At 37.4% G+C, this 25,704-nt stretch overlaps 1 protein-coding gene across 4 annotated transcripts in view; it reads right to left on the bottom strand.

Moving 5' to 3' along the window:
- Positions 1-25,704, bottom strand: part of LOC134369410 (microtubule-associated serine/threonine-protein kinase 4-like) — a 198,916-nt gene that overhangs the window by 53,392 nt on the left and 119,820 nt on the right. For all 4 annotated transcript variants that reach the window (XM_063085876.1, XM_063085877.1, XM_063085878.1 and 1 more), the window contains 6 exons: positions 20,722-20,791; positions 15,110-15,188; positions 9,344-9,501; positions 7,297-7,372; positions 5,699-5,908; positions 362-463 (listed from right to left, as the gene is read on the bottom strand). In XM_063085876.1, coding sequence (XP_062941946.1) covers positions 362-463; positions 5,699-5,908; positions 7,297-7,372; positions 9,344-9,501; positions 15,110-15,188; positions 20,722-20,791 — 695 coding nt within the window. The remainder of the gene's footprint in view (positions 1-361; positions 464-5,698; positions 5,909-7,296; positions 7,373-9,343; positions 9,502-15,109; positions 15,189-20,721; positions 20,792-25,704) is intronic.

The raw sequence follows: 25,704 nt of genomic DNA, 5'->3' as shown, positions 1-25,704 counted from the left end.
CCTCTCCCTGCATCTCGGCAACTACAAAAAAGTGAGGCACAGCAAGAGTTTTAAAGCAGCTGTGACATAAAGTAATTACATTGAGATAAGGTCAATCACATTATTTCATGATTATCTTTCAAGTCTGACCAGAATGTATATGATTAATGCTTGAGACAGCACAAGTCTTAGAATTCTTTCTTAAAATCAGAAAAGATAAATCACATGTGATGTCATCATACACATTCACAAACTGTAGTTACCCCTGACGCTTCCCCTTTGGCTCAGGTGTTTGAACCCAAATGAAACTGGAGCTTTCTGATGGTTACTGCTTTCCTACAGTTAATGATAAATAACGTGGTCACGTGTAGGGGCAACTTACCAGGCACTCTAACAACCGAGCAGGACGGGCAATAACAATTAGGATCTTTCGGACTAGTTGCTTAATAAATGCCAATTCTCCACTTTCTGAACGATCATGAGCCTATGAAAAAGCAATGAAAAGAATGATGATAGAGAATTGCTCCACTAAATAGAAAAGAAAAGCAGCAAAGCACGCTAATTAGATAACTGCAAATATTCAAAAATTAACTGATTCAGAAAATACACTTAAAAGATTGATAATAGATTATCTCTACGTAAATGGACATAATTAAACATCTATATCTACAAAACAATTCTATTAGCTAAACTTTATTTGCAAAACTTTGATTTATTATCAAATGTTAGGGCTCCTAATGTGAACCATGAATGAAGGAGGCATTAAAAGCTTATGACACATTAAGTACACGGTACAAGTAGAGTGAGCAACTGACCAAGAACCTTGATTTTCCAGATGTGACATCTTGTATGACATGCCTAAAACAGTGAAGACCTGATTTTGGGCATTTAACACATTCACAAAATATACTTCACATATACAATATGATTAGCCTATAAAGCAGTAACTTTATCACATGTAAGAAGTGTGCGATGCTTATTTCCAGTGATACCTGAATAATGTTTATGCCTGGATATATACTTCAGACTTCAATTTCACACACTGCATAAATAATACCTAGGCACTCAAATCAATAAAATTTAACTGACTTAATCGTTTTAAATTTCATTTTACATATTGCCCATGCACAATAAATATTCTGAGAGCAAACTTGGTTTATTAATAGCAATTTAAATTTTCGATGATATTTTTGCAGAAAAATGAGGTAAATCTACATCAAGGCAGGCATAAAATAGAAGTTTTAAAAATTTTAATGTGAACTTTTATGCAAATTCACTTTTAGAATCTCTTAAATTTTAAGTTTTTATGATTTAGTTTTCTCTAAGGATTAAAAAAACACATCAAGGTGATGATGGTATAATATAATTTCACAGACACAGTAATAAACGTTTATAATCATTATTGAAGGTGTTTTATCATGGCAAGGACTAGTTCCCCCATGAAAAGAACTGGCAGACCAAATTTAGAAAAAATGATTGCATTTAGCAGTAATATGTCTACTGAATTCAAGCCATTAAATCAAAGGCAATTTCCCAAAACACAGGTACAGAAACCATATATAGGCAAAAGCAAAATAGCTAACGTTTAAAAATTTTAAAAAAAAAGAAAAAAGGGAAAATGACTTTTGGTAAATAATAGTAGAATAGAATGTGTTCAAAGAAAACCATCTAGTAACTATAACCACAGGTTCTATTGTAGTAAGGATACTAGGACATATATAAGGATATATCTAAAATATTGAAACTGCCTTTAAATTTTATTTTCAATTTTTGTTTTGCAACAAAAATGATTTCAGAAGATACAATAAATGCCAAGAAATATGGTTATAGGTTTTCTTTATAGTTTATCTTTAACCAAACTAAAAATAGAAAACCTTAAAGATGAAACAAAAAAACCACCTAACTTCTTGGTTGATAATTTGGGTTGGATACTGAAGTTTCTTCTTCCTCTAATAATTACTGCTTTATAAATTCAGCAATATAAAGAAAATCTAAAAAGCCTCAGCATGTTTTGATGGTCTCTTCAAAGGGAAATGAGGACTTCATATCTTAAAAAACTTAAAAATAGTCTGTTTAGATTATATAAATTCCATTTCCAAATCATAAAAATAATCAGTTCCTTCAAACTTCTAAGAATTATCAGCCAAACCAAGGTCAAAACATACAAATTATATTAACTCAAATGATATTTTATCTACATTAAATTAAATTAACAGGGGGGAGGGGAAGGAAGAGCTTTGATAAAACATCACCAAATAAAACAGTGCAATTAGCTTGAGAAGAGAATCTGTTTCCTGGTTGCTAGCAGTAAGCTCTGAAGGGGAACACTAACGGATACCCTGTGTCTGTATTTTAAGGGTTGATCCCTATAAAAAATACTGTGACCCAGATTTGAGAGTAGGTTAGAGCTTCCTATGTATTTTATTTTCTTTAGATAAACACACCTAAGTGAAAAAAAAAAGAATGCAGACATAAAAGTATTCTGCTGGAATTGACCTAGACCTCAGGTTTTTAAAAACGCATCAGTTAAGCTGCTGAAGCCTTAGGGGGACCTTGCCTAGGTTATACAAAAGACTGACAATGGAAAAAGTGGTTGGGAGATAGGCCTGCAGGGGACAGAATGTCACAGTGGAACTGACATCTGCACCAAGGGGAACCAAAGCAAGTTCCCACAATTTGGCTCTATCTGGAATGGGCAAGTTCCCCTGAGACAAATTAGCTCCAAGCTCTGGAATGAAATTATAAATGTGATTTTGAAGACAGTGTTAATTTTTACAAATGGACTGAAACTGTTTATCTGTAAAGATAAACAGGAAAACATTCATTCATACTCAACAATGACCTTTGTGCCACAAATATATATGCTTCTCTGGCTAAAAGAGAAATTTCTCCAAAAATCAACCAATTTTCTTCTACTACATAGGTCATTCACATGGTTTTTGAAATCCTAAGATTTTTTTTTTTAATTGCCATGAAGCAATCTGCCAAATCTGTTATATGGAATAAAATTAAGTGGAGGATTTCAACATAAATACCTTCAGATATCAATTCTACACTTTTTTAGGGAATGTCTACGGAAGAATGAAAAACACAGGACTAAACTGGTAATCATGGTAATATCCTGGGACAGAACTGTAGAATTAAGGAAGGAGTATCTCACAGAGGCTGACTGCAGAGTTCCTCTCTGGTCTGCCTCTTCTGTTCAAAAGTGCCCATTTAACAAACATAATTTTCAAGGTATTCTCATAAGTAGTAATTTACACAGTGTTTCCAGCATTTTCCAGAAGCTCGTCTGATTAAAAGGAATAGCAGAATTGGATTACTTGATGATACATCACAGCAGATCAAATATTTTAGCATGCATACATATGTATTTTCTTCCTTCCTCCCTCTCTTCCATAGTTACTGAGGAACTAATAAACACTAAGCACTGAGCTAGGCATCAGAGAATTAGAGATGATCCCTGTTCCTCAAAGAGCCCACTGTCTGCTGGTAAGGTGAGAACCACTCCACTGAGATTATAATGGATGGTGGCTAAATGCATTGAGAGGCAGTGCATAGCTAGGAGCCATGTTACGGTAGGCAGAACAGAGCCACTGAAGAGTGTCAGATGTTCTTGCAGCTGCACAGAAGTATGGATTTGAGGAGTTAGGACTGGAGGGAGATAGACAGTGAGGATGAGGGTCTGAGCTAGGAAGTGGTTACAGAGTAGGAGGGAAGAGTTAGAGAAATATTTAGAAAGTAAACTGTGAGAGTCTAGTGGTTGCTGGATGTAGGGAAAGAGGAAGTCTAGTAAGACTTAAGAGTACTAGCAGATGGGTAGATGGTGGTGCCAATGATGAAGGCAAAGAATGCAGGAGAGGCAGGTTTGGTTGAGGAAATGCTGAGTCATTTGAGACAGTTTGGGTCTGCTGCTTTGATGGGCTGTCCAGGTGGAAAGATATTCAGCAGGCAGGTGGACACGTGAATCTGAAATCTGAGACACAGCTGTTGGTCTGAGATATGATTTGGAAGCCATTAGAGCCCACAGGTCTTTAATCCAAGGCAGCCAACAAGATCACCAGGAGCGAGGTGAGGAGCAGTGGACCAAGGATGAGATCATGGGAAAACTAACTTGTAGAAAATATGAGTTGGAAAAGAAACCCTTGGAAGAGGCAGAGAAGAAATGATCAGAGAGGTACAAGAATAAGAGAATATATTAAAGGAGCAAGGGGGAAGGGAGAGAGAGAAAAAGGGGGGTTAAACACTGCTGAAAGCAATAATGTTCTGGTAAAATAGGCCTGTGCTAGTAAAATGTCCAGTGGATAGGACAGTAAGAAGGACATCAGTGAGTTTAGAAGGAAGGGTCAGAAGCCATTCATTCAACGAAGATTTGAGTCCTTCTAGGCATCACACACCATCCTAGGTGAGCAAAGCAGACAATATCCCTTCCCACAGAGTCCTTGCATTTTTTGAGTGTAGTGCCACTCAAAGTGCGGTCCAAATCCTGGTGCCAGTCCATGAGCTATTATCAGTGTGTGATGAGATAAGGAGTTATCGAGAATAAGCACTGAACAACTCTTACAGCAATTTTACATTGCCAAATATAAGAACCCAAGTGCATGATCATTTCCCTATAAATACATTTTCGTTTTAGTTTATAAGAGAACTGGTCCATGCCAAATTGGAAATTAACAACAAAAACAAAAACAAAAACCAATGTGTTCACTCCTAAAGACGGTCTGAGAGACGTTGCGTTAGTGAAATGCACTAGGTTGAAATGTGAAAATTGGAACAGAGTATAGAAAACTTTGTCGGGAAGTTTGGACAGGAAAAGGAAGTAAAATAGTGGTTTCTAGCCAGAAAGGGATCTTCTTATCTCACCAGAACTAAATTCCACAGGGCCAAGGACAGATGGGTTTCTCAAAAATTAGGATGCTAGCATTTTCCTTCAGTTCTATGCAATTATTTACATATTCATGCTTAGAGAAAACCACATATGATTATGTTTACATGGGCATAATTTATGCCCTATGAGATACAGAAATACGATGCATCCAAACACATAGGCTAAATAGGTTCGCTTACAGGCTGTGGCTGATCAATTTCAGTCAAAAGAGCAATATCATACACTAATTCCACTCCATCATACATACTCTCTTCCTGTCCTGGGTGTTATCAGGAGCTAGGCATGCAAGTGTTAGGCCTAGACAGGTCCTGTGTTTATCTGTCATTTCGGAAATTGGATATTTTGCTAGAAGAACTGACACTAATGAAAATATAAGTCGCCGTTACTACCCAACACATGCAGGTTAATTAATAGGACACAGCCTGGAAGAAGCCAACAATTTTCCATTTAGCTTTTCCAGATATTAGTACTAGATAGCATCATCAAATAACGCACATATGCTCAGGCAATTTATAACTTTATGGGTAAGGGGGAAAAAAATCACCGCTTCAAAATCCTTCACAAACCACTTACCCCAGAGTCATAGATTGTTGGGTCCCAAGTTTCCTATAAAGGTTATTACATTAACTTTCTATTACTATAAATAATGAGCAGAATCAATTCATAGCAAGTAGCAATCAGTTGTGTTTTTTTTTCCCTTCTTCTTTGCTTCCCTGAAATGTGAACTCCATCTCATGGTTACAAACCATAAGCAAATGGTCTCATAAAAATATTTTTTTAAGGGGTAAAGCAGAACAAATCAGAAAACTTTTTATGATGCATGGTTCCTACCTCCTGTAGCAACTTATCTAATTTGTGTTGTAATTCAAGGAAGTATCGGGAGGTGATGAGACCCTGGTGGGATTTATCCAAGCAATCTCGAGCCAGTTCAATAATCTGATGGTGGGTAAAACTAAGCACTCCATCTGCCAGGGGAAGAACATTGTCAGGAGAGTAGCTGGTGATAATTTCCTTTAGACGTTCTTCCATCTGAGCTGTAGCCTGTTAAGAGAAGACACACACACAAATGTAATACAAGGAAACACGTGAACAATTCGACCATAACATTTACTGAGCATTCTCAGAGACCTCCACAAGTTGTTAAATAGAAATCTAAAAATTGAATTTAAAAATACCTCCCTTCTGTATGATACTATAATGATGGATACATGTCATTATACATTTGTCCAAACCCATTGGTTATACAACACCAAGAGTGAACCCTAAAGTTCCATAGGGTGAGCCAAAAGTTTGTTCTTGGCTAGGTTTTTAAAGTACCAGGAGCACGCATCTGATATCACCTTTGCCATTTTCACACAAAGCTGCAAAATGTGCCAAAGTCCAAGGGCATTCCCTTGGTAAAATAAATCTAAAATTTCTTTTCTGACTCTCATTTCATTCCCTGTGATCACCTATTGCCTAAACAATATTCTTCACTTACATTAATTATATATGCAGGGAGATTCCCTCTTCCTCCTTCCTCCTGCTCCCCTCTAACACCCTAACCTGCATTAACTAGGTATAGTCAGTATCTGTTTCCCTGGTGAGCAAGTGACATGTGATAAATAACTAGAACAGCTGTAATCAATGACATCAATGTTGGGTTCATTACAAATAATAAGTACTCTACTCTTGATTTATGAAACCAAAGATTTCCTTTTGTTCTCTCGCCAAGGGCAACAAAGGTAGTGGGGGAGGACCAGGAACAACATGGGAAGGTTGGCTTCTCCTAAGTGTGCAGAAACACTTTGGTGGAAAAGACGTGGAAATGAGGAGTGGTTGATGGGGGCCACTGGAGAGCAGTTCCTTGCAGCCAGGGCTTTCGCAACAGCCCTTCACGAATCGCTCTCTGGCTCAATTTAAATAATCTCTTTACCAGTCTAGCTGGGGAGCATCACAACTGCTCCTTCCCTTCTAAATTAATAGGTTTAGAAATACAATGGCTAAAGATATGGGAAATCACAAAAGAAAAATGAGATGTAAAAGAAAAAAACCCAACTTTCATGACACACCAATTCACAGGCTTCTGAGGGAGAAAAACTGTCTCTGCTTGACAAGACAGCAGAGGCCCAGAACATGGGTACAAGGAGCACAAAGGGACTAGGGGCCCAGAGCAGACCCTCCCTACAGCACCTCACCAGGCCCACCCAGTGTGGGGTGCACAACCAGCAGGGTTCACTTTAAAGCCAGTTCAGCACACAGAGTGGCCAGTTCTCAGCAGATGTTGGCTTAAAATTGTTTTAGTTATTTTCTAAGAAGGCTATGGTGCTGTTTTATGCAAGTCATTACCGGATTAGACCCTTACTTCCCATAACAAAACCACCTCACAGACTCCAAACCTATGTTGCCTGCTCGTTTAGATGCTAGGCATCTTAAATTCAATTCATTACCTTCGGGAACCTTTCTTTGTAGACATGGTTCATCATAATTATTTCATGGTCACAGCAGGCGGGAGAACGTCCAGGGCTGCAAGCAAAGCAAATTACCCTTTTAAACTTGCCACAGCATGAAATGAAAATAAGTTTTTTATTTATAAATAGTCAGTTGCATTAAGAGAACCATGCAACCTTTGAAAGAAAAGTTTATTAGGTAACAAACTACAAAATCAGTCATTAGTATACATGTACACACTCATACCCACAGATACAGAGATATTCTTGAATAGGATTCAAAAAGCAAGCTCAAGAAGTGGAATAGCACAAAATAATTACAGTTACAATACAAAACTAGTTCAAAAGGCATTCTTAAATTGATATTATATTCTACATGCAGTATGAGCTTGTGTAGTTCTGGAAACCAATTAATAAACTAGGATATAAAATAAAATACGGTTGCTACAAACAGCAACATCTAGGACATGCTTAAGAGTATAATTTCACACTTTTATCATACACCTGCGCTCTGCCACATACCACTGCAGAGGGTTGAAAGTCTTCCATGGCACAGGTGACATAATTGAAATCTATTTTCTAGCCTAGCAAATATTTATTTGGGATGCTGAGGTAGGCATTATGTACTATATGAAGCAGAGGTATACAACTGTTCTGCGTTTTTCTTTATTTCAATGGTAGTATCATGTTCCTTCCTAATGGTATATAGTTGTGCAACTTCGGTGTATTTACACTCTTAGGTGGATACAACTTGCACCAGATATCCTAGGAATTCCTTTAATAAAACAAAAAATGGCACCCATCTGGTAAAACTCAGTGCCTCTAGATGAACTAGTAAAACTGGTCTTTTATTCCGTATCTCAAAATAATCAAACATATCTCACAATTATCCAATGTAGCCATATTCAGCATTAGTTTATGATACTAAATGAAGAAAGGTATAAAGGGAAAACCCTTTTCAGTAAACTTTGATATGCAACTGAATACCTAACACACAGGTATTTTTTAAATAATAAAACCTTAACACACATATTCTACAGCATCAGGATCTCATAGAGGACAAGGAGATGCACTGCCCTGATCCTCCTTCAAAGAAGGACATGTCGCCCTGCTTGCTGTGAGTGACATCAGCTCAGTCCCCCTTCAGGAATGGCCTCAGCTGCAGGGAGTCACCTCACGCAAGGCCATGTCCTTCCAAGGGTGCGACATCCAATGATGGACCCAATGACTGAGGTGGGAATACAAAAGAAGGGCCATTTGGCCCAGAGGGACAACTGTGATGGGCCATGTCATCCCCAGAGCTCCCTGTGGGGTCTGCTGAGGCTGTTGGGCCTGTAATGCAGCTAGACTTCTCCCTCAGCCCAGTCCTGCTTCCTCGCTTTCCTTCCATAGGTGTTGATCCCCAAAGCACTCCCGAATAAACATCCTGAACACGAATCTCTGTTTTGGAGTCTGTTTCCTGAAGAAACAAACTGTGATCCATATTATTTGAAATAAGGTAAAAATAAAACTGGCCCTACTCAATGTCAAGTGGCTACATTTGGCATCCACAAAATTCCAGTGACACAAACTCCTAAAAATCTATTCACAATCTTGAAGAAAGTAAGACTTATAAATGGACAAGGAATAAAAAGATCAGGGTGGACTTTGATAATATGGAATTTTGGTGGAAAAAATCCTCTTATTTTTGCTGTCCTTCCTTTTCAACCAAGGTTCTCCCTCTCAGCATAACAATATTAACTGATCTTGCCTGTAATTATCTTGAAATTTTCAATGGCTAGAGGTTTCTACAGGTTGCTGCCTAAGACCATCATGATTACGGCTACTGCAGCAATTAGCAAATTGTGAGAATTTAAAAGAAAAATAATGAGATGCCTTTCGATGGCAATTAACAATATCATGCATAGATGGAAAACTCACACTATTATTTTTAGTAGTTCATAAGTCAATTAACACATACTTGAATTAGAGGACCCAAGGTCTTCACTCAAAATGGTTGCAAACAAATAACCCATCTAAATAACAGTTTTCAGTCAGGTCTACACACCTCAGACTTCGGGAACGGGGGCGCATTGGCGTGTTCCTGCATCTGTTCTCAGCGGCAATGCTTTCGGTGGTACAAAAATGTTTCGATAAGAAGTGTAATTCATCTGGCGTTGGTTGGTATGGTAACTGATGCAACTTCTCCTGGGAGGAACAGGATGACTGAAACAAACCAAAATGAGGTTATATGACTGCCTCAAAAAGAAATTCTTCAAATGAACATGAGATCAAAGTGCCAGGCTTGGGTGATACCACCGTTTTCTATTGTTTCCTTTTCATGTTATAATTACAGGAACTACTACTGCCTAAATGTATACCTTGATGCTGTCTCTGAGAGGTCAAAATGCCTTCCAGATTTCACCTCATTAATACATTTTAATACATAATACAGTTTCCTAAAGACAGTTTCCTTTCTGGAGAAAACCCAGGCTCTGAAAATGGATAGGACAGAGTCAAAGCCAAAGCCAAAAGCGACCACTGAAGTGAAATTTGGCTGTGTTAGATCACAGATTAGTTCTCAGCTGAGTATGATACCCTCACTTCTACTGCTGCTCACAAGCACACACTGTGACTTTTAGGTAAGCAACATAAATTATATGAAGTGAGATCCTAAATAAGGTAATGAAACCTCTCTTTACAATGCACACTGTCCTTTGATGCAATTACCATCAATATGTGGCATGGGCAAAAAGAGGAAGGGATGAAGAAGCTGCTTTTCTCAACAATGCCATTGTTTTAAAAATTTGGAATTGGAATTTTCTTTTTCCTCTCTTTTTTTTTTTTTTTTTTTTTTTTTGACTGAGACTATCACTTTTCTTTTTTGTTTAAACTCCGGTGGTGAATTTTTTTATCCCTTGCCTATGGATTTTCTTTTTGAAAATTGTCACACAACACTTAAAACAAGGTAAGGTAGAAAAGGTGAACAGCTAAATAATGTTGCTTTTAATCAATTTTAGATATATAACCAAAAAGCAAAGAAACTATTTGTCATTTTCATTTTTAGTGGTAGGTAAACTCTGTAAGCAATTGTAACAAAAGAGATTGGAGAAATTGAGTAAACGGAAACATGGTTGGTTAGAATAAGTATATTTTGAAACATATCATTTGAAAATATCAGTTCTAGAAGGTTTTTCTATTTTTAAAAAATCTGTCATTACATTAAGAGCACCCTTGGTAAATACTGAAGAACCGCAATGCAGCAAAACTAGAAATTAATGACTAGGGAAAAAAAATATCCTATAACTTGAAATTATAAAATGCCTTGTTAAGTACATACTGAGACAGAGAGTTTTTTTTTTTATAACGTAATGAGATTATTTTATAAACCATAAAAATGAAAACATTACTAAAAAGACTTATGAGAAAAACTAAAGCTCTATTCAGCAAGTACAGGCACAGCCTTAAACACTTTCACTATGAAAAAAGAAATAAAACACTTGAACTAAGTCAATTCAGAAATCAGGAAAACAAAATAATGAAATCAATGAAAGCAGGAGAGAATCAGTGGTGATAAAAAGCAAAGATAAGGAAATAAGCAAATAGAAAAACAGAGTTAAGAATCTATAGATGTCTGAAAGGTAAATCAATGTCCACAATCCTGTATCCAAGATTTCAAAACCTGTAAACCCAGATGTTTGTCTGTAAATTTACAGTAATCTCTTCTGGTGGTAAAGCACCAACTAAACCGATGAGAAGCTATTTAAAATATTTATTTAATCCACTTAGTGTGAATGTTGATTCATGCTGCTGTAGAAATACTAACATATTTGATTATGAGCTACTGGGCTGTTATGTATGGTACAGGGATCATGTTACCTTTCTAAAAGTAAATATTAATTCCAAACCACACCAGACTCAAGAGTTTCGCATAGATATTATGGATCTGCACTTGCATGGGAATAATAGCAACCAGCTTCAGAGAGAGGTCCTGGTGTGGAGGAAGGCAGGAGAAAGGGATTGGGTGGGAAGGGCCTCCAGTGCTATCTTTAACATTTTATTTATTAAACAAAATAAAAATTTGTTTTTTAAAATAGCTGTAGCAAATGTAACAAAATGGTAACTCCTGTTAAATCTAAGGAAAATTTTGTGATTATACCATATATATAACCAGATAATTTAACTCCGTAAGGACTGCAGCCCATGTTTAGTGATAGAGAATATGATAAATTGAATGATAACAGTGGTACAAGTAAGTGTTACAGCCTTAAGAGTGTTAAAGAAACTAGGAGGCAAGGAGCTTCTCTGGGGAGAGAACCCCTTTCATCTCGGTTGGAGCAAGCAAGGTGCAAATGGAAATAGGGCCAGACTCAAGTGACACTAGGATGACAGAGGGATGCAAATGGTGTCCCCAAGACCCCGTTAGGTTATGGAACAAAACATCCTAGGAATACCACTTTTACAAGAGTATCAAGAATTAGTGAGTTTCCTAATAAACTGAGTCTCATGACTTCTTATTTTTAGCATATTCTGTGAGTGTGGTGCCAGTGCATCTCATCACCCAACATGTTGCAAATGACTTTTGACTACAGCGTAATCAAGTTCACTTTCAAAGAATTAAGATTTACACAAAGAACTGTGCTGCCAGTTCTCAAGTCAATTAAAGTTCCAAATACATGTTCTGATTTCATTCAAATAAGCATTTAGTCTCTCAAGATAACCATGTGGTAAAGGATAGTATTTATATGCATGCATAAGTTTCTACTTCTTATTTATTAAAAGTAACATTGTTTTATAGTCATACCTCATATTTATGGGTATTTATATTCTTATTTCCACTGTTTCGCTCAGAAAATAATTCACCTGGTAAGAGAAATATGGGGGAAGTCTTCCTACTAAGCAATTTCATATTACTTATTTCAAAATTAAAAATTATCATCTGAATATTACCTTGGAAAAGTTCCACAACTTAATTTTAACCGCAAAATTTGATGTTAAAAGAAGTTGAAATACTAATTATTCTCTGTGAGGACTGATTAACTTCATAAGACCAAATATTTCCAACATCAGAATAAACTTGGCAATTTTGCAGTTTCTATAATATAATATTATAAAGAAATAATAATGTTTATATTTCAGCATAAGCAGTTGTGCTGTTCAGCTAATGACACAATGATCTGTAAAATTTAAACTATATTTTCCAAGTGCGTGTGATTTTATTTGTATATATTCTATATTTTCATTTAAAAAATAACTAAAATCCATTTCTGATTAAATGACTAACGGCTAATCCTGTGAAATGAAAATCTAAGAGTGTCTCCGATTAGACTTAGGAAAGAAGAAACTGCAACTTCTAAGCAGTTTTGCACCATTTCTGTCGTAATATTTAAAAGACAAGAACACGATGAAACTGAGGGAAATGAGAAGTATCTTCTCTAGGTGTCGCTCATCACTTTCATCAACAACCATTAAGGAGAGAAGACAGCTGAACGCTGGTGCTACAGCACCTACAGTCCACAAAGTAAACAGTTCCTTATGTCTTCTGGCAAAAAGTAACTCAGCGAGCTAAGGTTTCAGTTTGAAGAAAAAAATAGGAACACCGAGATCAACAATTAGATGATACCACCTTCTTCAATAAAATAAATACTTGAGGGAAAAGCTGTTAGAAACACAGAATATGTGTGTATGAATAAAAATTATCCCACGGGGCTTCTTCTTCAGACACATATGAAAATCAGACAGCAATGATTCCACTATGATTGACGACCAGGTCAGGCCTATTAATTGCAAGATGTGTTTTAAGAAATGCCACGTAAATTCCTTAAAAAGAGTTAAGAGCCTGGGGACTAGACCACTTACTGTATTCTTATTGATGAAACAAGGGGATTGGTAAATAGCCTCTAGTTGATTATCTGGGGCTCAGATTTCTGATGCATAAAATGAGGAACACAACAGCAATTACATCATAGGGTATGTTGCTAATACTAAAGAGCTAACGCATTTTAAGTAGTTAGACCAGTGCCTAGCATGTAATAAGTACTTGTAAAAAAATCATTTTAAAATTATTTGTACAAAATGGGGTCTGATTCTACACAGCTCTCCATTTCTTTATAAATTCACTTTTTAAAATGGTGTCTGATTTACTAGTTAGAGATGGAAAGAAGAGAGATTCTGTCCTCTCCCCTATTTTTCTTGCAAAAGAGAGAGATTTCTGTATCCAAACTGTAACAAAACTTGACTGAAGGCAATACAGGGTGATACAGTTGAGATAAAAAAAGAATCTGGAGTCAGAATATGTGAATTTAAATGGGGATGGGGAGGATTAAGTGAGAACATATAGGGGAAAGGCACAGAATAAAGGGCCAAATACTCTGTATATTTGTGGCTTGGCTTTAATTAGAGACGCACAGGGGTCTGGGGGAAGAACAACATTTAAAACTTTAAAAATTACTGGGGTTTTTTTTTCTTCTTTTTGGTTAATCAGTTTCAGCATTCATTTTCACACCATGGTTTTCCATATTTTCAGCATCTAAAATATGGGTCAATAATAATGATGGTTACTGCCACAATAACCAAGGGTGACTTCACTATTATTTAGTGACAATTGTATCCACTGACACCATTCAGGATTTTGAAGCATCCGCACTGATTTAAGTGCCACTGAAACTACTCAAGGTTGTTAGCATGTTTCCCAAAATGATCTAAATAGACAATAAATTCACGCACCACAACAAAACGGAATAATAGGAAAATACATCGCCTCTCAATAAAATATTGTAAGGAAATGGTAAAAGTAATCCAACAGATTTTAACAATTAGGTCTTAAATGTGCTCCAAAAAACCCATAGTACATTACACTTGGAATTCTGGAAACACATAATATAAAGCAGTGGTGATACCAGGTAGAGTTCATCTATTTAATTGCAGTTTCTTGTCAATTTGAACATTATTAAGTGACCAAATCTATGTGCCTAACCCAGTGCTAGGGGCTGGGAAAAATACAATAGATGAATATCCCTGAAAAATGAACCAGAAATTGTGACAAAATAAGAAAGGAAATGAGTCACAGGTCCACATTCCTGGCTGGTAAAAGAGCGTCCAGACTACCTCATTGGCTATTTATTGAACACCTACACCATACAAGGCCCTTCTAAATGACCACCTGGTTTCCAAAGCCCTGCAGATACAGATATCCCACAACATCAATAATTTAAACTAAGAAAGCATCTATCTAACCTACTGAATTATTCCCAGTAATTTCTAGGCACCCTGTTGAAATGTTACAGTTTGGGGCAAGAGTATCCGTTTTCCTCTCTCCTATTTTCATAGTACCATCTTGTCCTCTGTATTTATCATAACCTTCTTCTAAGCTATTTTAATCTCTCCTTAAAAGAAAATTCTTACCTAGAAGGCACAGACAATTTTAAGACCTTCCATTTTTTTCCTTGAAGGAGGGCGGAGGTGGGGAGGGGGTACTAGAAAAAATAAATTAATTGCATTTTCAGCACTAATATCACCAGCATGGGGACCAAAGTAGTAACACCAGATTGTGTTTTTTCCCCCCAAACTTCAGCAAATAGTATTAGAATGAAAGCTCCCAATCTTCTCCAAACTTGCAATCCTGGGGCTTAACTTACCCAATACAGTTTAAAAACTTGCAGCAGAAGTGTGTCTGTTTTATGTTTGTCAAGCCATCACTTGATGTGTAATCTACTCAGAGTGGCAGACATGCAGAATTTATCTTCTCTTTCCTAACAGGAAACACCCAGAAAAAACACTGTCTGCATAATCACTCTGTGGTTGTGAGGGAGAGAAAAAAGAGTCAGGCACTTACAGAGACTGTAGAGCTGGGTGTGTTTGTTCCATAGCCAGAAGAGGGGAGAGAAGCCAGCGACCAGCGGCGTCCATCAGTCCTATTGAGAAAGTGAGTTTAGCTTAGGTCAACCCTGGAGTTCTATTACATGGGAACCCCCAGGGAAACCGAGTATTTTTAGTCAAACAAATGACACAAACATAGTCTGTGAGGATGTGGAAATGTTCGGCAAGGGTCAGGGTAAACAAACATTATACAGAAGGTTGATTTTTAGTTAAACTGAATCAATACACCCAAACAAGTAGAAAGTGAATGGGTTGATCCATATTATTGATCTCTCACTAATACACTTTGACAAAATGAATACCAGGGATAATTACAGCGGTCAGACTCAGCAGATTCAAATGAATAAAAACAGAAAGGGAGGAGGATAAACACTCTCATCTGGAAACTGATAACCAGGGCCAATGATCTTTAGAAGAACCTGATTCGAGCATGGTACAAGAGTCTGGGGGATTTTTACTGCATCTTAAACACTTTCTGCTGACCATTTCCAAGGGAACGGTTCTACTCATCACACCTGGGGAAGACGGGATCAGTGGGCACATGGCTGGCTCAAGCCTTAAGTGGCAAATAACGTTAGCATTAAGAAAGTGACTGACCTTATGCTCAGAATCTTTCAAGAGTTATTGCCTCTGACATGACCTGGCTTCATAAAGTGTTATAGTAAAAGCCTCTTGAAGAGGTTTTGAGCATGTAGTCCAGCTCTGGCCAGTGATAGTTAGGGCAGAATAAAAACTTCTCCACTAGTAATGGGACCAATGCAAAGAGTAAAGTTCTCTGCCCAGTCTTAGAGGCAAAGCTGCCAGCCAAAGAGAGCAGTTTTTATCTTCAAATGATGATAGGGTGGGGAGCTTCTCAGTTGGACTCTGGTGATGGACAAGGGTCATTACAAGGATCTCAGATGAGTTAATGCAGGAGTAGTAGTTGACAATACCACTGCCGAGGCAATGGGATACCAGAAAGCAAATTTTCTGAAATCTCTGGCATTCCAGAGCTATTGCTTTATTAGCAGTTTTGAGTAAGACCATGCTTTAAAAATTATTGCATTGTGAAAACAAATACATGCAAATTTGCCAAGGAGCAAAATGGGAAAACACACTTTATAAAAAGCAGTATTGCATTCTCAGATGTAGTATCATATGTAGACTTTTTGTAATTCATGATTATATTAATTTACCAAGTGAGAGACAAAAGTGGACAAAATTTAACAGAGACACATTCACAATAAGTTGAAGTCAAAGAGTTCAACAGCATTAGACTTGAATTTCAGATATGTCACAGTTAGACATTTATGTAAAAAACCGACATTTTAGCCTAATTTACTTTCAAGAGAAAATACAATCATAGGCTACCATGGATGTTAACTCCAATAAATACAAATGGTCAACAAAGACAAAATGGAGAAATTCAAGTGGACAAATCACAGTACTACAATGTTAAGATTTTAGTAAAATTTACCTGTCATTTCTGTACCATGATTGGAGTACAATTGAATCAAATAAGTTAAAAAAAAAAGAAGAAGAAGCAAAATAAGATGTATGTAAATATATCAGATAAAAGGAATTGGGAGAACTGAGTTATATGTTCTTTAAAAATATTTTTAAACAATTGAAAATGTGAAAGATTTAAAGAAGAAAATAATTATAATAACATGCTTATAAAGATATCTGACTATTAAATGGACACAGGTTGATCCTATTTTATTTGGTTACTTATTAAAGAGTCAAAAATCCATGCCTGTAACTTTATATTTTAAACACCTTAAATTTGAAAAAGTAAGAAAAGGATATGATTTTAAAAGAATTATTCAGTCCATTTAGTAGCAATTATCAGAAACTAGACTCTGGAAAGAGTGAAGGATACAATTTCCCCCACTATGATTTTGTTTTGTGATTCATTAACTCTCCTTTCCCTCAGGTATCAATGAACGTATTTCAGATGAATGAACAATTCCAAGAGGAGACATGTTCTTATTAGTTCTGAAGCATAAATTACATTTGCTTATTCTGGAAAACAGACAACGAGAAAGATATTTAAACAAGAATGTGCTCAGTACTCTGTACAGCCAAGGACCAGAAATAATTTATGTTTCATAAAGTTCCCTAAGTTGTCTGTGTCTGTTTACTCAAATGGAGCACAAAGGACCACTGCATTTTCATTACCATGACAACCACACATGGGAAGTTACTACATATGCTATATAAAGAACTTGAGAGAGCATGCCCTGTTTTTTCAAGAAGGCCATCACACAAGTGCAATTTGCATCCTACTAACAATGTTGTCTTTCCTTTGCAGTAGGGACCAATAAAATGTTATCTGAAGACAAGACTACATTCTTGCCAAAGCAACAAGGCTTTTTTGAAGAGTCTTCCCTGTGGGTGGAAATCTCTGTGTTACATTAAATGAAAAAGTAAGAAAGGAAAAATGTCTGATGGGAACACAAGACACAAAGAGATTGACAAAAAACATCATTTCAACACTACTCACAAAAATTCAGATTAAATTTTTTGTAAAACAAAGAAAGAATGAAACGTTCTGATATCAACCCGGCTATTATAACTGTATGAAGAGGAAGCAGATTTATTTAATTATTATAGTCACCTGGAGTGATATATTGTATATTGGAACAAGTTGATGTTGGAACAGGTTGAACTATGACAATGTAATTTAACCAACTAAAATCCACTCCTGAAGGAATTCTCAAAGGGTAACTAGGAGGTTGCTCTACTCACCAATGCTCTACCAAGTGTCTGATGACCTGAACTCAGAGGCAAGTCTGTTTTAGCAATTTGCTTGTGGAAACATATTCTGAGATTTAACCTGGTAACTAATAACTAGGCAACTAGGAGACACTCAAGGCATTTATTCAAGGGCTCATATTTCCAATGAAAGTGAAAGGAATTTACAATATGTTAACCTCTGCAACTTCTGGCAAAGGCAGGATGATATTATTACTTCCATCTTACCACCGAGGAAAAAATACGGTATTAAGCAACTCCACAATGTAAATCAGTATTACAATGAGCATTGTGAAAATATGTTTCCTTGCTCCAGGCAAAATCTACTATTCTATGATGCTCATTTTGATCCTTTATTCTAACCTAACATTAAAAGATTAACTTGACAATTTTACTCTCCAATCCATATTAGAAAATATGGAAAGCAAGTATGTGTCATCATATCTTCCAGTTTACAGACTATTATGTTACAGGGATAGTTACTGGGGGAGTATTATCACATGCTAAAGCAAAGATGAGAAAGGATTAATAGGCCTGATTATTATTAGTAGTAATACTATCACCCAAGACTAATTTCAAAAACAGAGCAATATTTTCTCTATTGGACTAAATTTAAAAAACAATAAAATGTGGGAGTCTCAAAATGACACTATTTCTTAAAGGCACAGAAATACACACCAAATGGAAGGGAACGGAGAGCCATGATTGGAATCAACACGTTTCCTGTATCAAAGTCAACTTGAAAATGGAAGAGAAAGACTCCCAGTGTTAAATAAAAATATACCAATTTGAGTTTTTGTAACTAACACAGGGATCTATTTACTTGAATAAAACTTTAAAAAGATGATCACTCATGTCCTAATCTAAATTAATACTTTTTGAAGAGTGTGGAGGGAGTTCCATCTGGAAATTCATGCAAAATGAACTAGAGGTCTCCTGTGATGATCTCCTGTCACGGTTTAGGGTTTATTTGTCAAAAATTAACATGCCTGGGGGTTTGCATACTTTTTTTACAGCACAGAAACCAGATTCATCTGTCCTCCAGTCACCTACTTAATTATTGAATTCTCTTCATTTTCATAAATCTGGCAGGATTAAGAGACTATGATTTCTGTCATGTTTAAATGCACACTGTAATGAGATTTGCATTTTTCTTATTACTTAAAGTAATTAAATGCATTCCCTTTTTCTCAGAGATGTGTTTTAAAGACTATCATGGGCACTTGTTTATCAATTTTTATAGGGTTTTTTCTCCCACTTGGAATAGTAGCACCAACATGAATTAACTGGGCAAACACAGGCTTTCTAGGACCAGTTATTTTTCACATTTTTTTTTACAGTACTTAAAATGAGAAACTAAAAGAAAAAAAAAGTTGGAATTGGAGGGAAACAGTATGTGGGTCTCAACAGGTTCCTTGGAAATGATGTCTTCATCAATCCTATCCTCCCCATGGTGGGATACATATAGGCATTTAACATATGATGGGAAATGACAAAACTAATGAAAGAACAAACATTTTCATGTGTGTGCAAGGTTTATAATGGAATCTTCATTATACAGAATTCTGAAAATGCTGAAAACATATCCTTTTTTCTGAATCTCGTAATATAAAATGCAAGACATGCAGACAAATGGTAGTGGGGACACAGAGTCTTGCTGGTTAGTAACATGTGTAAGAACAAATATATATTTTAACCTACCTATGTGTCTTTATTAAGTGCTACTTTAATCCACTTTAGGGTATGGTTAGCTCTCTGAGGAAAACTTAGCAAATATCTAGGGCATTCAGACCATAAACCAAATTTATCACAAATATTCAGAGACCTGGCTGAAGGGGCATTTTGTTTTCTCTGTATTTTTCTTGGGCAGAAGAAGACAAAGTATTTATGTGAGAGAGGCAAAGGAGCCCAGAAAGGTGAAGGTTTAAATGACAGGATGAAGTACACTAATTCCACATGCAGAACATGGAAGAGATGACTGTTTACACTCCTCTGATTTGGCTAAACCACAGTAGCAGATCCATAACTGAAAAGGTTTGCTATTAGATCACATGCCAATCATCCTCTGGGCAACAGCAATGCTTTCTCTTGGCTCACACTCAGTGGCCCAAATATGAGATATTTATCTTTGCTATTTGATGCCCAATTCTAAGCATGGTAACATGAAATACCCTATAGTTCACGCATATAGTTCAGGCTTTTTCTCATGGGGATCACTAAATTTCTGGCTTGATGCTCTCAAATAGACGGGCATCTCAGCATTTATACCTTGTGAGCCCAAGAAAGTCATTTTTACAAAAAGGTTTCAATAACAACAAAAAAATTGCATAGGACACAGATGAATTGAGTCTCTATACTATAAGTTCAGATACTTCAGAAAAAATCTGTTGAGCACAAACCATGTCAAGGCACTGCACTAGGGATGAAAGAAAAGATGGGAAGGGTAATTTCTTGCTCTCACTGGGAGCTCACCATATAGTGAAGGACCGAGAAAGGGGCATATAACCCTAACATAAGGCAGAAATCATTATTAAAACTGTTAAAGCAGGTGTGTTATAACAAAGCTCTGCAGTAGCCTAAGGCTCTTATAGCCAAGGGAGTTTTGTTTGTTTGTTTGTTTGTTTTTTGTTTTTTGGTGATTGGTTGGTATGAGGATCTGAACCTTTGATGCTAGTATTATAATACCATGCTCTAACCAACTGAGCTCTCCAGCCGGCCCCCTCATATGATAATGAACAGGACCTCACAAGGCAGAAGGCAGGGGCATAGGGAGGGGGCAGGGGGATGGGATTCTCTGCATAACTTTTCATTACTCCACTCAAAAGTCCTTACCTCCGTGCAAATGAAAAATGGGCTGAGGCACTGGGGGAGAAATTTCTTGGACTATCTTGAGGGCTATTTCCTGTAGAGAGAAAGAGGAAAAAAATTTACAACATAATTTTGTTTTTGAATCATTACCTGTGTCCAGAATCATCTTCTCCTTAGTAATAAGTTTCTTTATATTTCTGTGAAATGTCCTTTCCCCCAATAGTGTTTTAGTTTTACCTGGAACAAGGACTTTGGGGGAGGGGAAAGCCTGAGTTCCAACACAGATTTCCAACTGTGCAAGATATATGAATTAAATATATATCACCAACCAGCAGTCCTCAATAGATTTAATAAAATAAATATTTCAGTCCTTTAGAATAATGAATATATAAATGTCTTGGTTGTGACCCTCCAGATGTTAACATTTCAAAGAGCAGCATGGATGGGTAAACATATGCTTCAATTGGGGGGTGCTTTCTATTTTAGAAAGTCAGTCTTAGTATTTTTTTTATTTATGGTAGACTAAATAAAAGTCTGAGTTCTTAAAAAATAAATCCTCATATCCCAAAGTACATACTTTAAAGGTAGATGTGTCAGAACATGTTGTAAAATACCTGGAAGAACCCAGCATTTCAGACCTATTTCTAAAGTGACCTAGATCTAGCTCAGCATCGCCAAGTGGTCCAGCAGGATTACCCCTTGTCAATATTTTCTTCATATTTTCTTAGGAGCAATCCCTGTGCTCCTAAGCAGCTGGACTGTAACTAGCCAAACAGCCTCTAAAAGCCACCGACACACAAAGGCTGGCAGAGCACGTCTCCCCAAGTCCTTCAGAGGCGGCATGGAGCAGTGATTGCTCACCGGAAGGAGGGCAGCTCCTCTGGGGCTTGTTTACTTTTTCCATTAGACCACGCAACCTGCTACTGATCATTGAGAAAGCTTGGCAGGCAGCTGGTGAGGGCAAGTGCAGGACACTCCAGACCACCCTGCTTCCCTGCATGTTTAATTAGATTGGCAGAATTGTCTGAGAACTGCATGGGACTGTAATAAATAAGGAGAGGAGAAAAGGCTGCAAAGTAATCCTGTACATTCTTGAAAACTGGAAAATAAATCAGGAAGATAAATTTAATCCCTAACAGCAGGCCAGTTGCCACATTTACTGGTTTCTTAATGAAAGCGACAATTGTAGTTAGGTGTGAGGAACATAAGATTTCACATTAAAGTCAGAAGCTAGCTGTAAAGGTAAACAATTTATTACCAGTGTGCAAAAAGAATAGAATAGCACATTAAGGAGGATAAGTTTAGTGTTACCTTGAGGACTTCTGACTGGCTACATCTCTACTGAAATTTTTCAATTAACTTACGGTGGCAAATTTTATAGTAATGTCTTCAGTGGATGCCATTAACTTTATGACAGACAGCACAATCAAAGCCATTTAACTGGGAAGAGCTGAGAAGCCCATTTCTTTATGGATAGAGAATCAAGATGCATTTTTCCCCCTGCTGCAATGAAATTTATCATGCTTTTGCATCTGTTGTTCCTTGGGCCCTGGAGAAATGGATTCTGCTTTTGCCATCCAGTAATCCAGGGTTTGTTTTGTCCGTTTATCTACATAGCTAAATTAAGCTCTTTCAACTTTTCTCAAGAGCTTGCAATCCCCCCATACTCCTAACTTAGCTTATATATTACTCTTCATATTCCTTAAAAGATCTTGGTAACTTCAAGATGGCTAAAAAATTTCGTAAGGAAGTAATCTAATGCCACAAATCTTCACATACGTTTTGGTTTTTATTTGGAAAAAATGTTTTCTCACTTTGTTCGCACAGCATATACAGCAAACTACCAGTAAATAATTAGAAGTAACAAAACAACTGATTATTTGGAGCCAAGACATTTTGAGAAAAATCCATGCTATCCTATTCACTCAGGATGAAATAATAAGACCAATGAAACCTGGCACCAAATTCTTCATTCTTTGTTCTTTGTAAAGAAAACACTATATCTGGAGATTATAATGTGATCAACCAGAGGAATTAGATAGAGCTTACTAAATATTTTTTAAAATCTGAAGAAAGGAGAAACAAAGAATTAACTTAAAACTTTTTATACTTTTAGAGATTTTAATGAGTGGTCTCCTGGAAGCCAATAACATTTTATAATAGATGGTGACCCACTACTTTGAGGATGAATGTACAGAGATACAGAGGGAGGTTAACTTAACTCTGCTCTTAAAAAGAAAAAATAAAATAACATAAAGGCTGTCATTAACCGTTTCTCATTTTCAAATTTGCTTTCCCATCTTGGGCTCCCTTTTCCAGATCCCTCAGTTGAAAATTTTTGCATTTTCTCCTCTACTACGCCATTATAAAATCAAACACAAATTCCCACATATTCAAGACTAGAGATCCATCTGTATTATCTTACCAACTGCAGATCTTTCTGTTTCATGTCATACTGAAAAGCTAAGTTGATTATACACACACACATACACACACACACATATATATAAATATGAATTATCATTAAGGATCCTAAGTGTGGTGGGATATTAGAGAAATGAGTGAGAGTGAAGTGGGCTAGAATACCTGATAATTCCTTAAGGACAAAAGACCACAGCTCAACTTGAGGGAAGTTCAGCAAGCTTTAGATAAAAAGAGAAATAGAATGGGGCTTCAGGAAGGGGTCAGAAACAACCCAAACACAATAGGTCACTGCAATAGAAACAGGCTCTCTGGCTGAAGGGAATTCAGACTGGTAAGGCCAATGAGCTGTGCACTATGTTTTTTGGTACTGATTAGTGGGATATCTTGAAAGGTGTCTGGAGGCAAGAGAGACACGTCAGAGGTTTCACCCTGGTATGAGTGTACCTGGTCTGGGTGGACAGAGGAGGAGGAGAAGCTAGATCAGGTAATTGGTCATGAATGAGAAATAAGTGATAAACAAGAGTACAGCCTAAAAGTGGCCAACATTTCCAATGTGGGTGGATTGGGAGAATGACTAACTCACTGATAGAGAATTTTGAGAAAGAAGTGGAGTAGAGGTGGTGATGGAGTTTGGATGTGTTGTCCCCTCCAAAACTCATGTAGAAATTCAATCTCCAATGTGGCAGTGTTAGAAACTGATTGAGTCATGGGGGCCAATCCCTCATGAATAGATTAATGTTCTCTCTGGGGCAGGGGGGATTAATGAGTGAGGTCTCCTTCTATTCGTTCCTGCGAGAGCCGGTTGTTTAAAAAGACCCTGGCACCTGCCCTCTCTCTCTCTCTTGCTTCCTCTCACCATGTGATCTGCTTGTACCCTCCAGCTGCCTGCCACTTTCTGCTATGAGTAGAAGCAGCCTGAGGCCCATGCCAGATGCAGCTGTCCCAGAATCCTAAGCCAAATAAACCTCTTTTCCTTATAAATTACCCAGTCTCAGGTATTTCTGTTACAGCAACATAAAACGGACTAATACAGGTGGTAATAGAGGAAAAGGGCAAATGAGCATTCTGTAGACTTCTGTGTCATGTATCACAGAAAATTCCTCAATTTTCCTTAGGGAAGAATTTTAAGATTAGTAGATTAGATAGGTAGGAGTCAATCTTTGAAGTCTTTGTTCTTATTTGAAATAAAAATTGATTTCTACTCAGTCTCTGAAGACTTGGCAACACTATTTTGTTACACCATGATCAAAATACTGCTAATTTAGAACAGACCAAATCATAAAGCACATCTCATATATTCTTAACTCAGAGATGAGGACTTGACTGCTACGCACATGCCCAGAGCTTCTCCAGGATGAGAGCAAAATGGATTGAAACCAGAGTCCTATACATGACCTTCACTCCTCACAGCACTGCTCTCCGAATTCATCCACCCATCTGCAAAGCAATACCTGAGAGACTCTCACATGAAAACTGGTGCCAGTTAATTCTCTGCCCATATGTGCAGCACTTGCTTATAAATGAAATCCTGCTGCTCCCAGGGATTTGCTGGCTCTTATATGTTTGAGTGCTAGGACACTTTACCGACTGCTGGTATCGCTGCTGCTCTTTCTGACCTGGTAATGTAAGCCTTAGGAGTGGTCAGGAATCAGGTAGGTAATTAACTCCGTGATTCTCACGGGGCACTAGCATGGCTAATACACAAGCAGTGTATCAAAACCATACTTTACCTAACAGCGCTACCCAGGGTGCCTCATTTTAGAAGCAGTTATTGTTAAGAAAGTGATTTCCAGATTAATTAAATTGTTTGATTGCTTTGTAATTAGGTTGGAGAAGTCCTGTGTCTTTACCACAGAGAAGGTGCAAATCTTTTTAAAAGGCATATGTTATACCCACTATAGATTATTAACGTGCCTTTAATAGCTGTCTGTTCACAAAGTGGTAGGGGCTGGTGCTGTGATTTTCTATCAGAACTGAGGGTATCCAAGAATTAAGAGTAGGCCCCATTTGAATCCTTGTCATTACTTGATGATCCCCTTAAATAAGTTGTGATGTTTCACTCCATAAAAATCAATGCTGTGCTTCTTACAGCTTAGTAGGAGATTCTCAGCAATGAATGGGCACTGCTGTTGGGAAAATATAGGAAAAATGGTCAGGGCCCCTCAGATGTTCAGAATCTTGCCAAGCATTTGATGTAAACAGGCATATGCACTCAGGTGTTCTTGGTTATCCTCTAGTGTAATTGCGCATGTGCACCCAGGTGTCCTGGGTTATGGGCTTAAGTATAAGGATGAGTGGCTCTGATCCACAGCTCCTTCCATCCCCAGGATGCCCCCCCCCCCCCCCCGTGGAGGGGGGAGCACGGGGTGGCCACTACTGCTGCTGGAGGCTGCTGCTGCTAGTGCCCCCAGGACCATCTGCAAGGCCACTGCCACTGCCAGACCTGTAAGCTACCAGACCTGTAAGCTGCTGCCACTGAGGAAGCTGAGGACTGAGCTCATGTTATCTGCCAGCAGCTCCTGGAATCTTACCCAATTACCTAGCATGGACCTGCGTGTGAGGGGTCTGGGGACCCAGCCTGGC

Source organism: Cynocephalus volans, chromosome 2 (assembly GCF_027409185.1).
Source record: "Cynocephalus volans isolate mCynVol1 chromosome 2, mCynVol1.pri, whole genome shotgun sequence".
In the NCBI taxonomy this organism is placed as follows: domain Eukaryota; kingdom Metazoa; phylum Chordata; class Mammalia; order Dermoptera; family Cynocephalidae; genus Cynocephalus; species Cynocephalus volans.
Note: the sequence above shows the minus strand (reverse complement) of the source record. Positions and strands in the feature narration are given on the sequence as shown.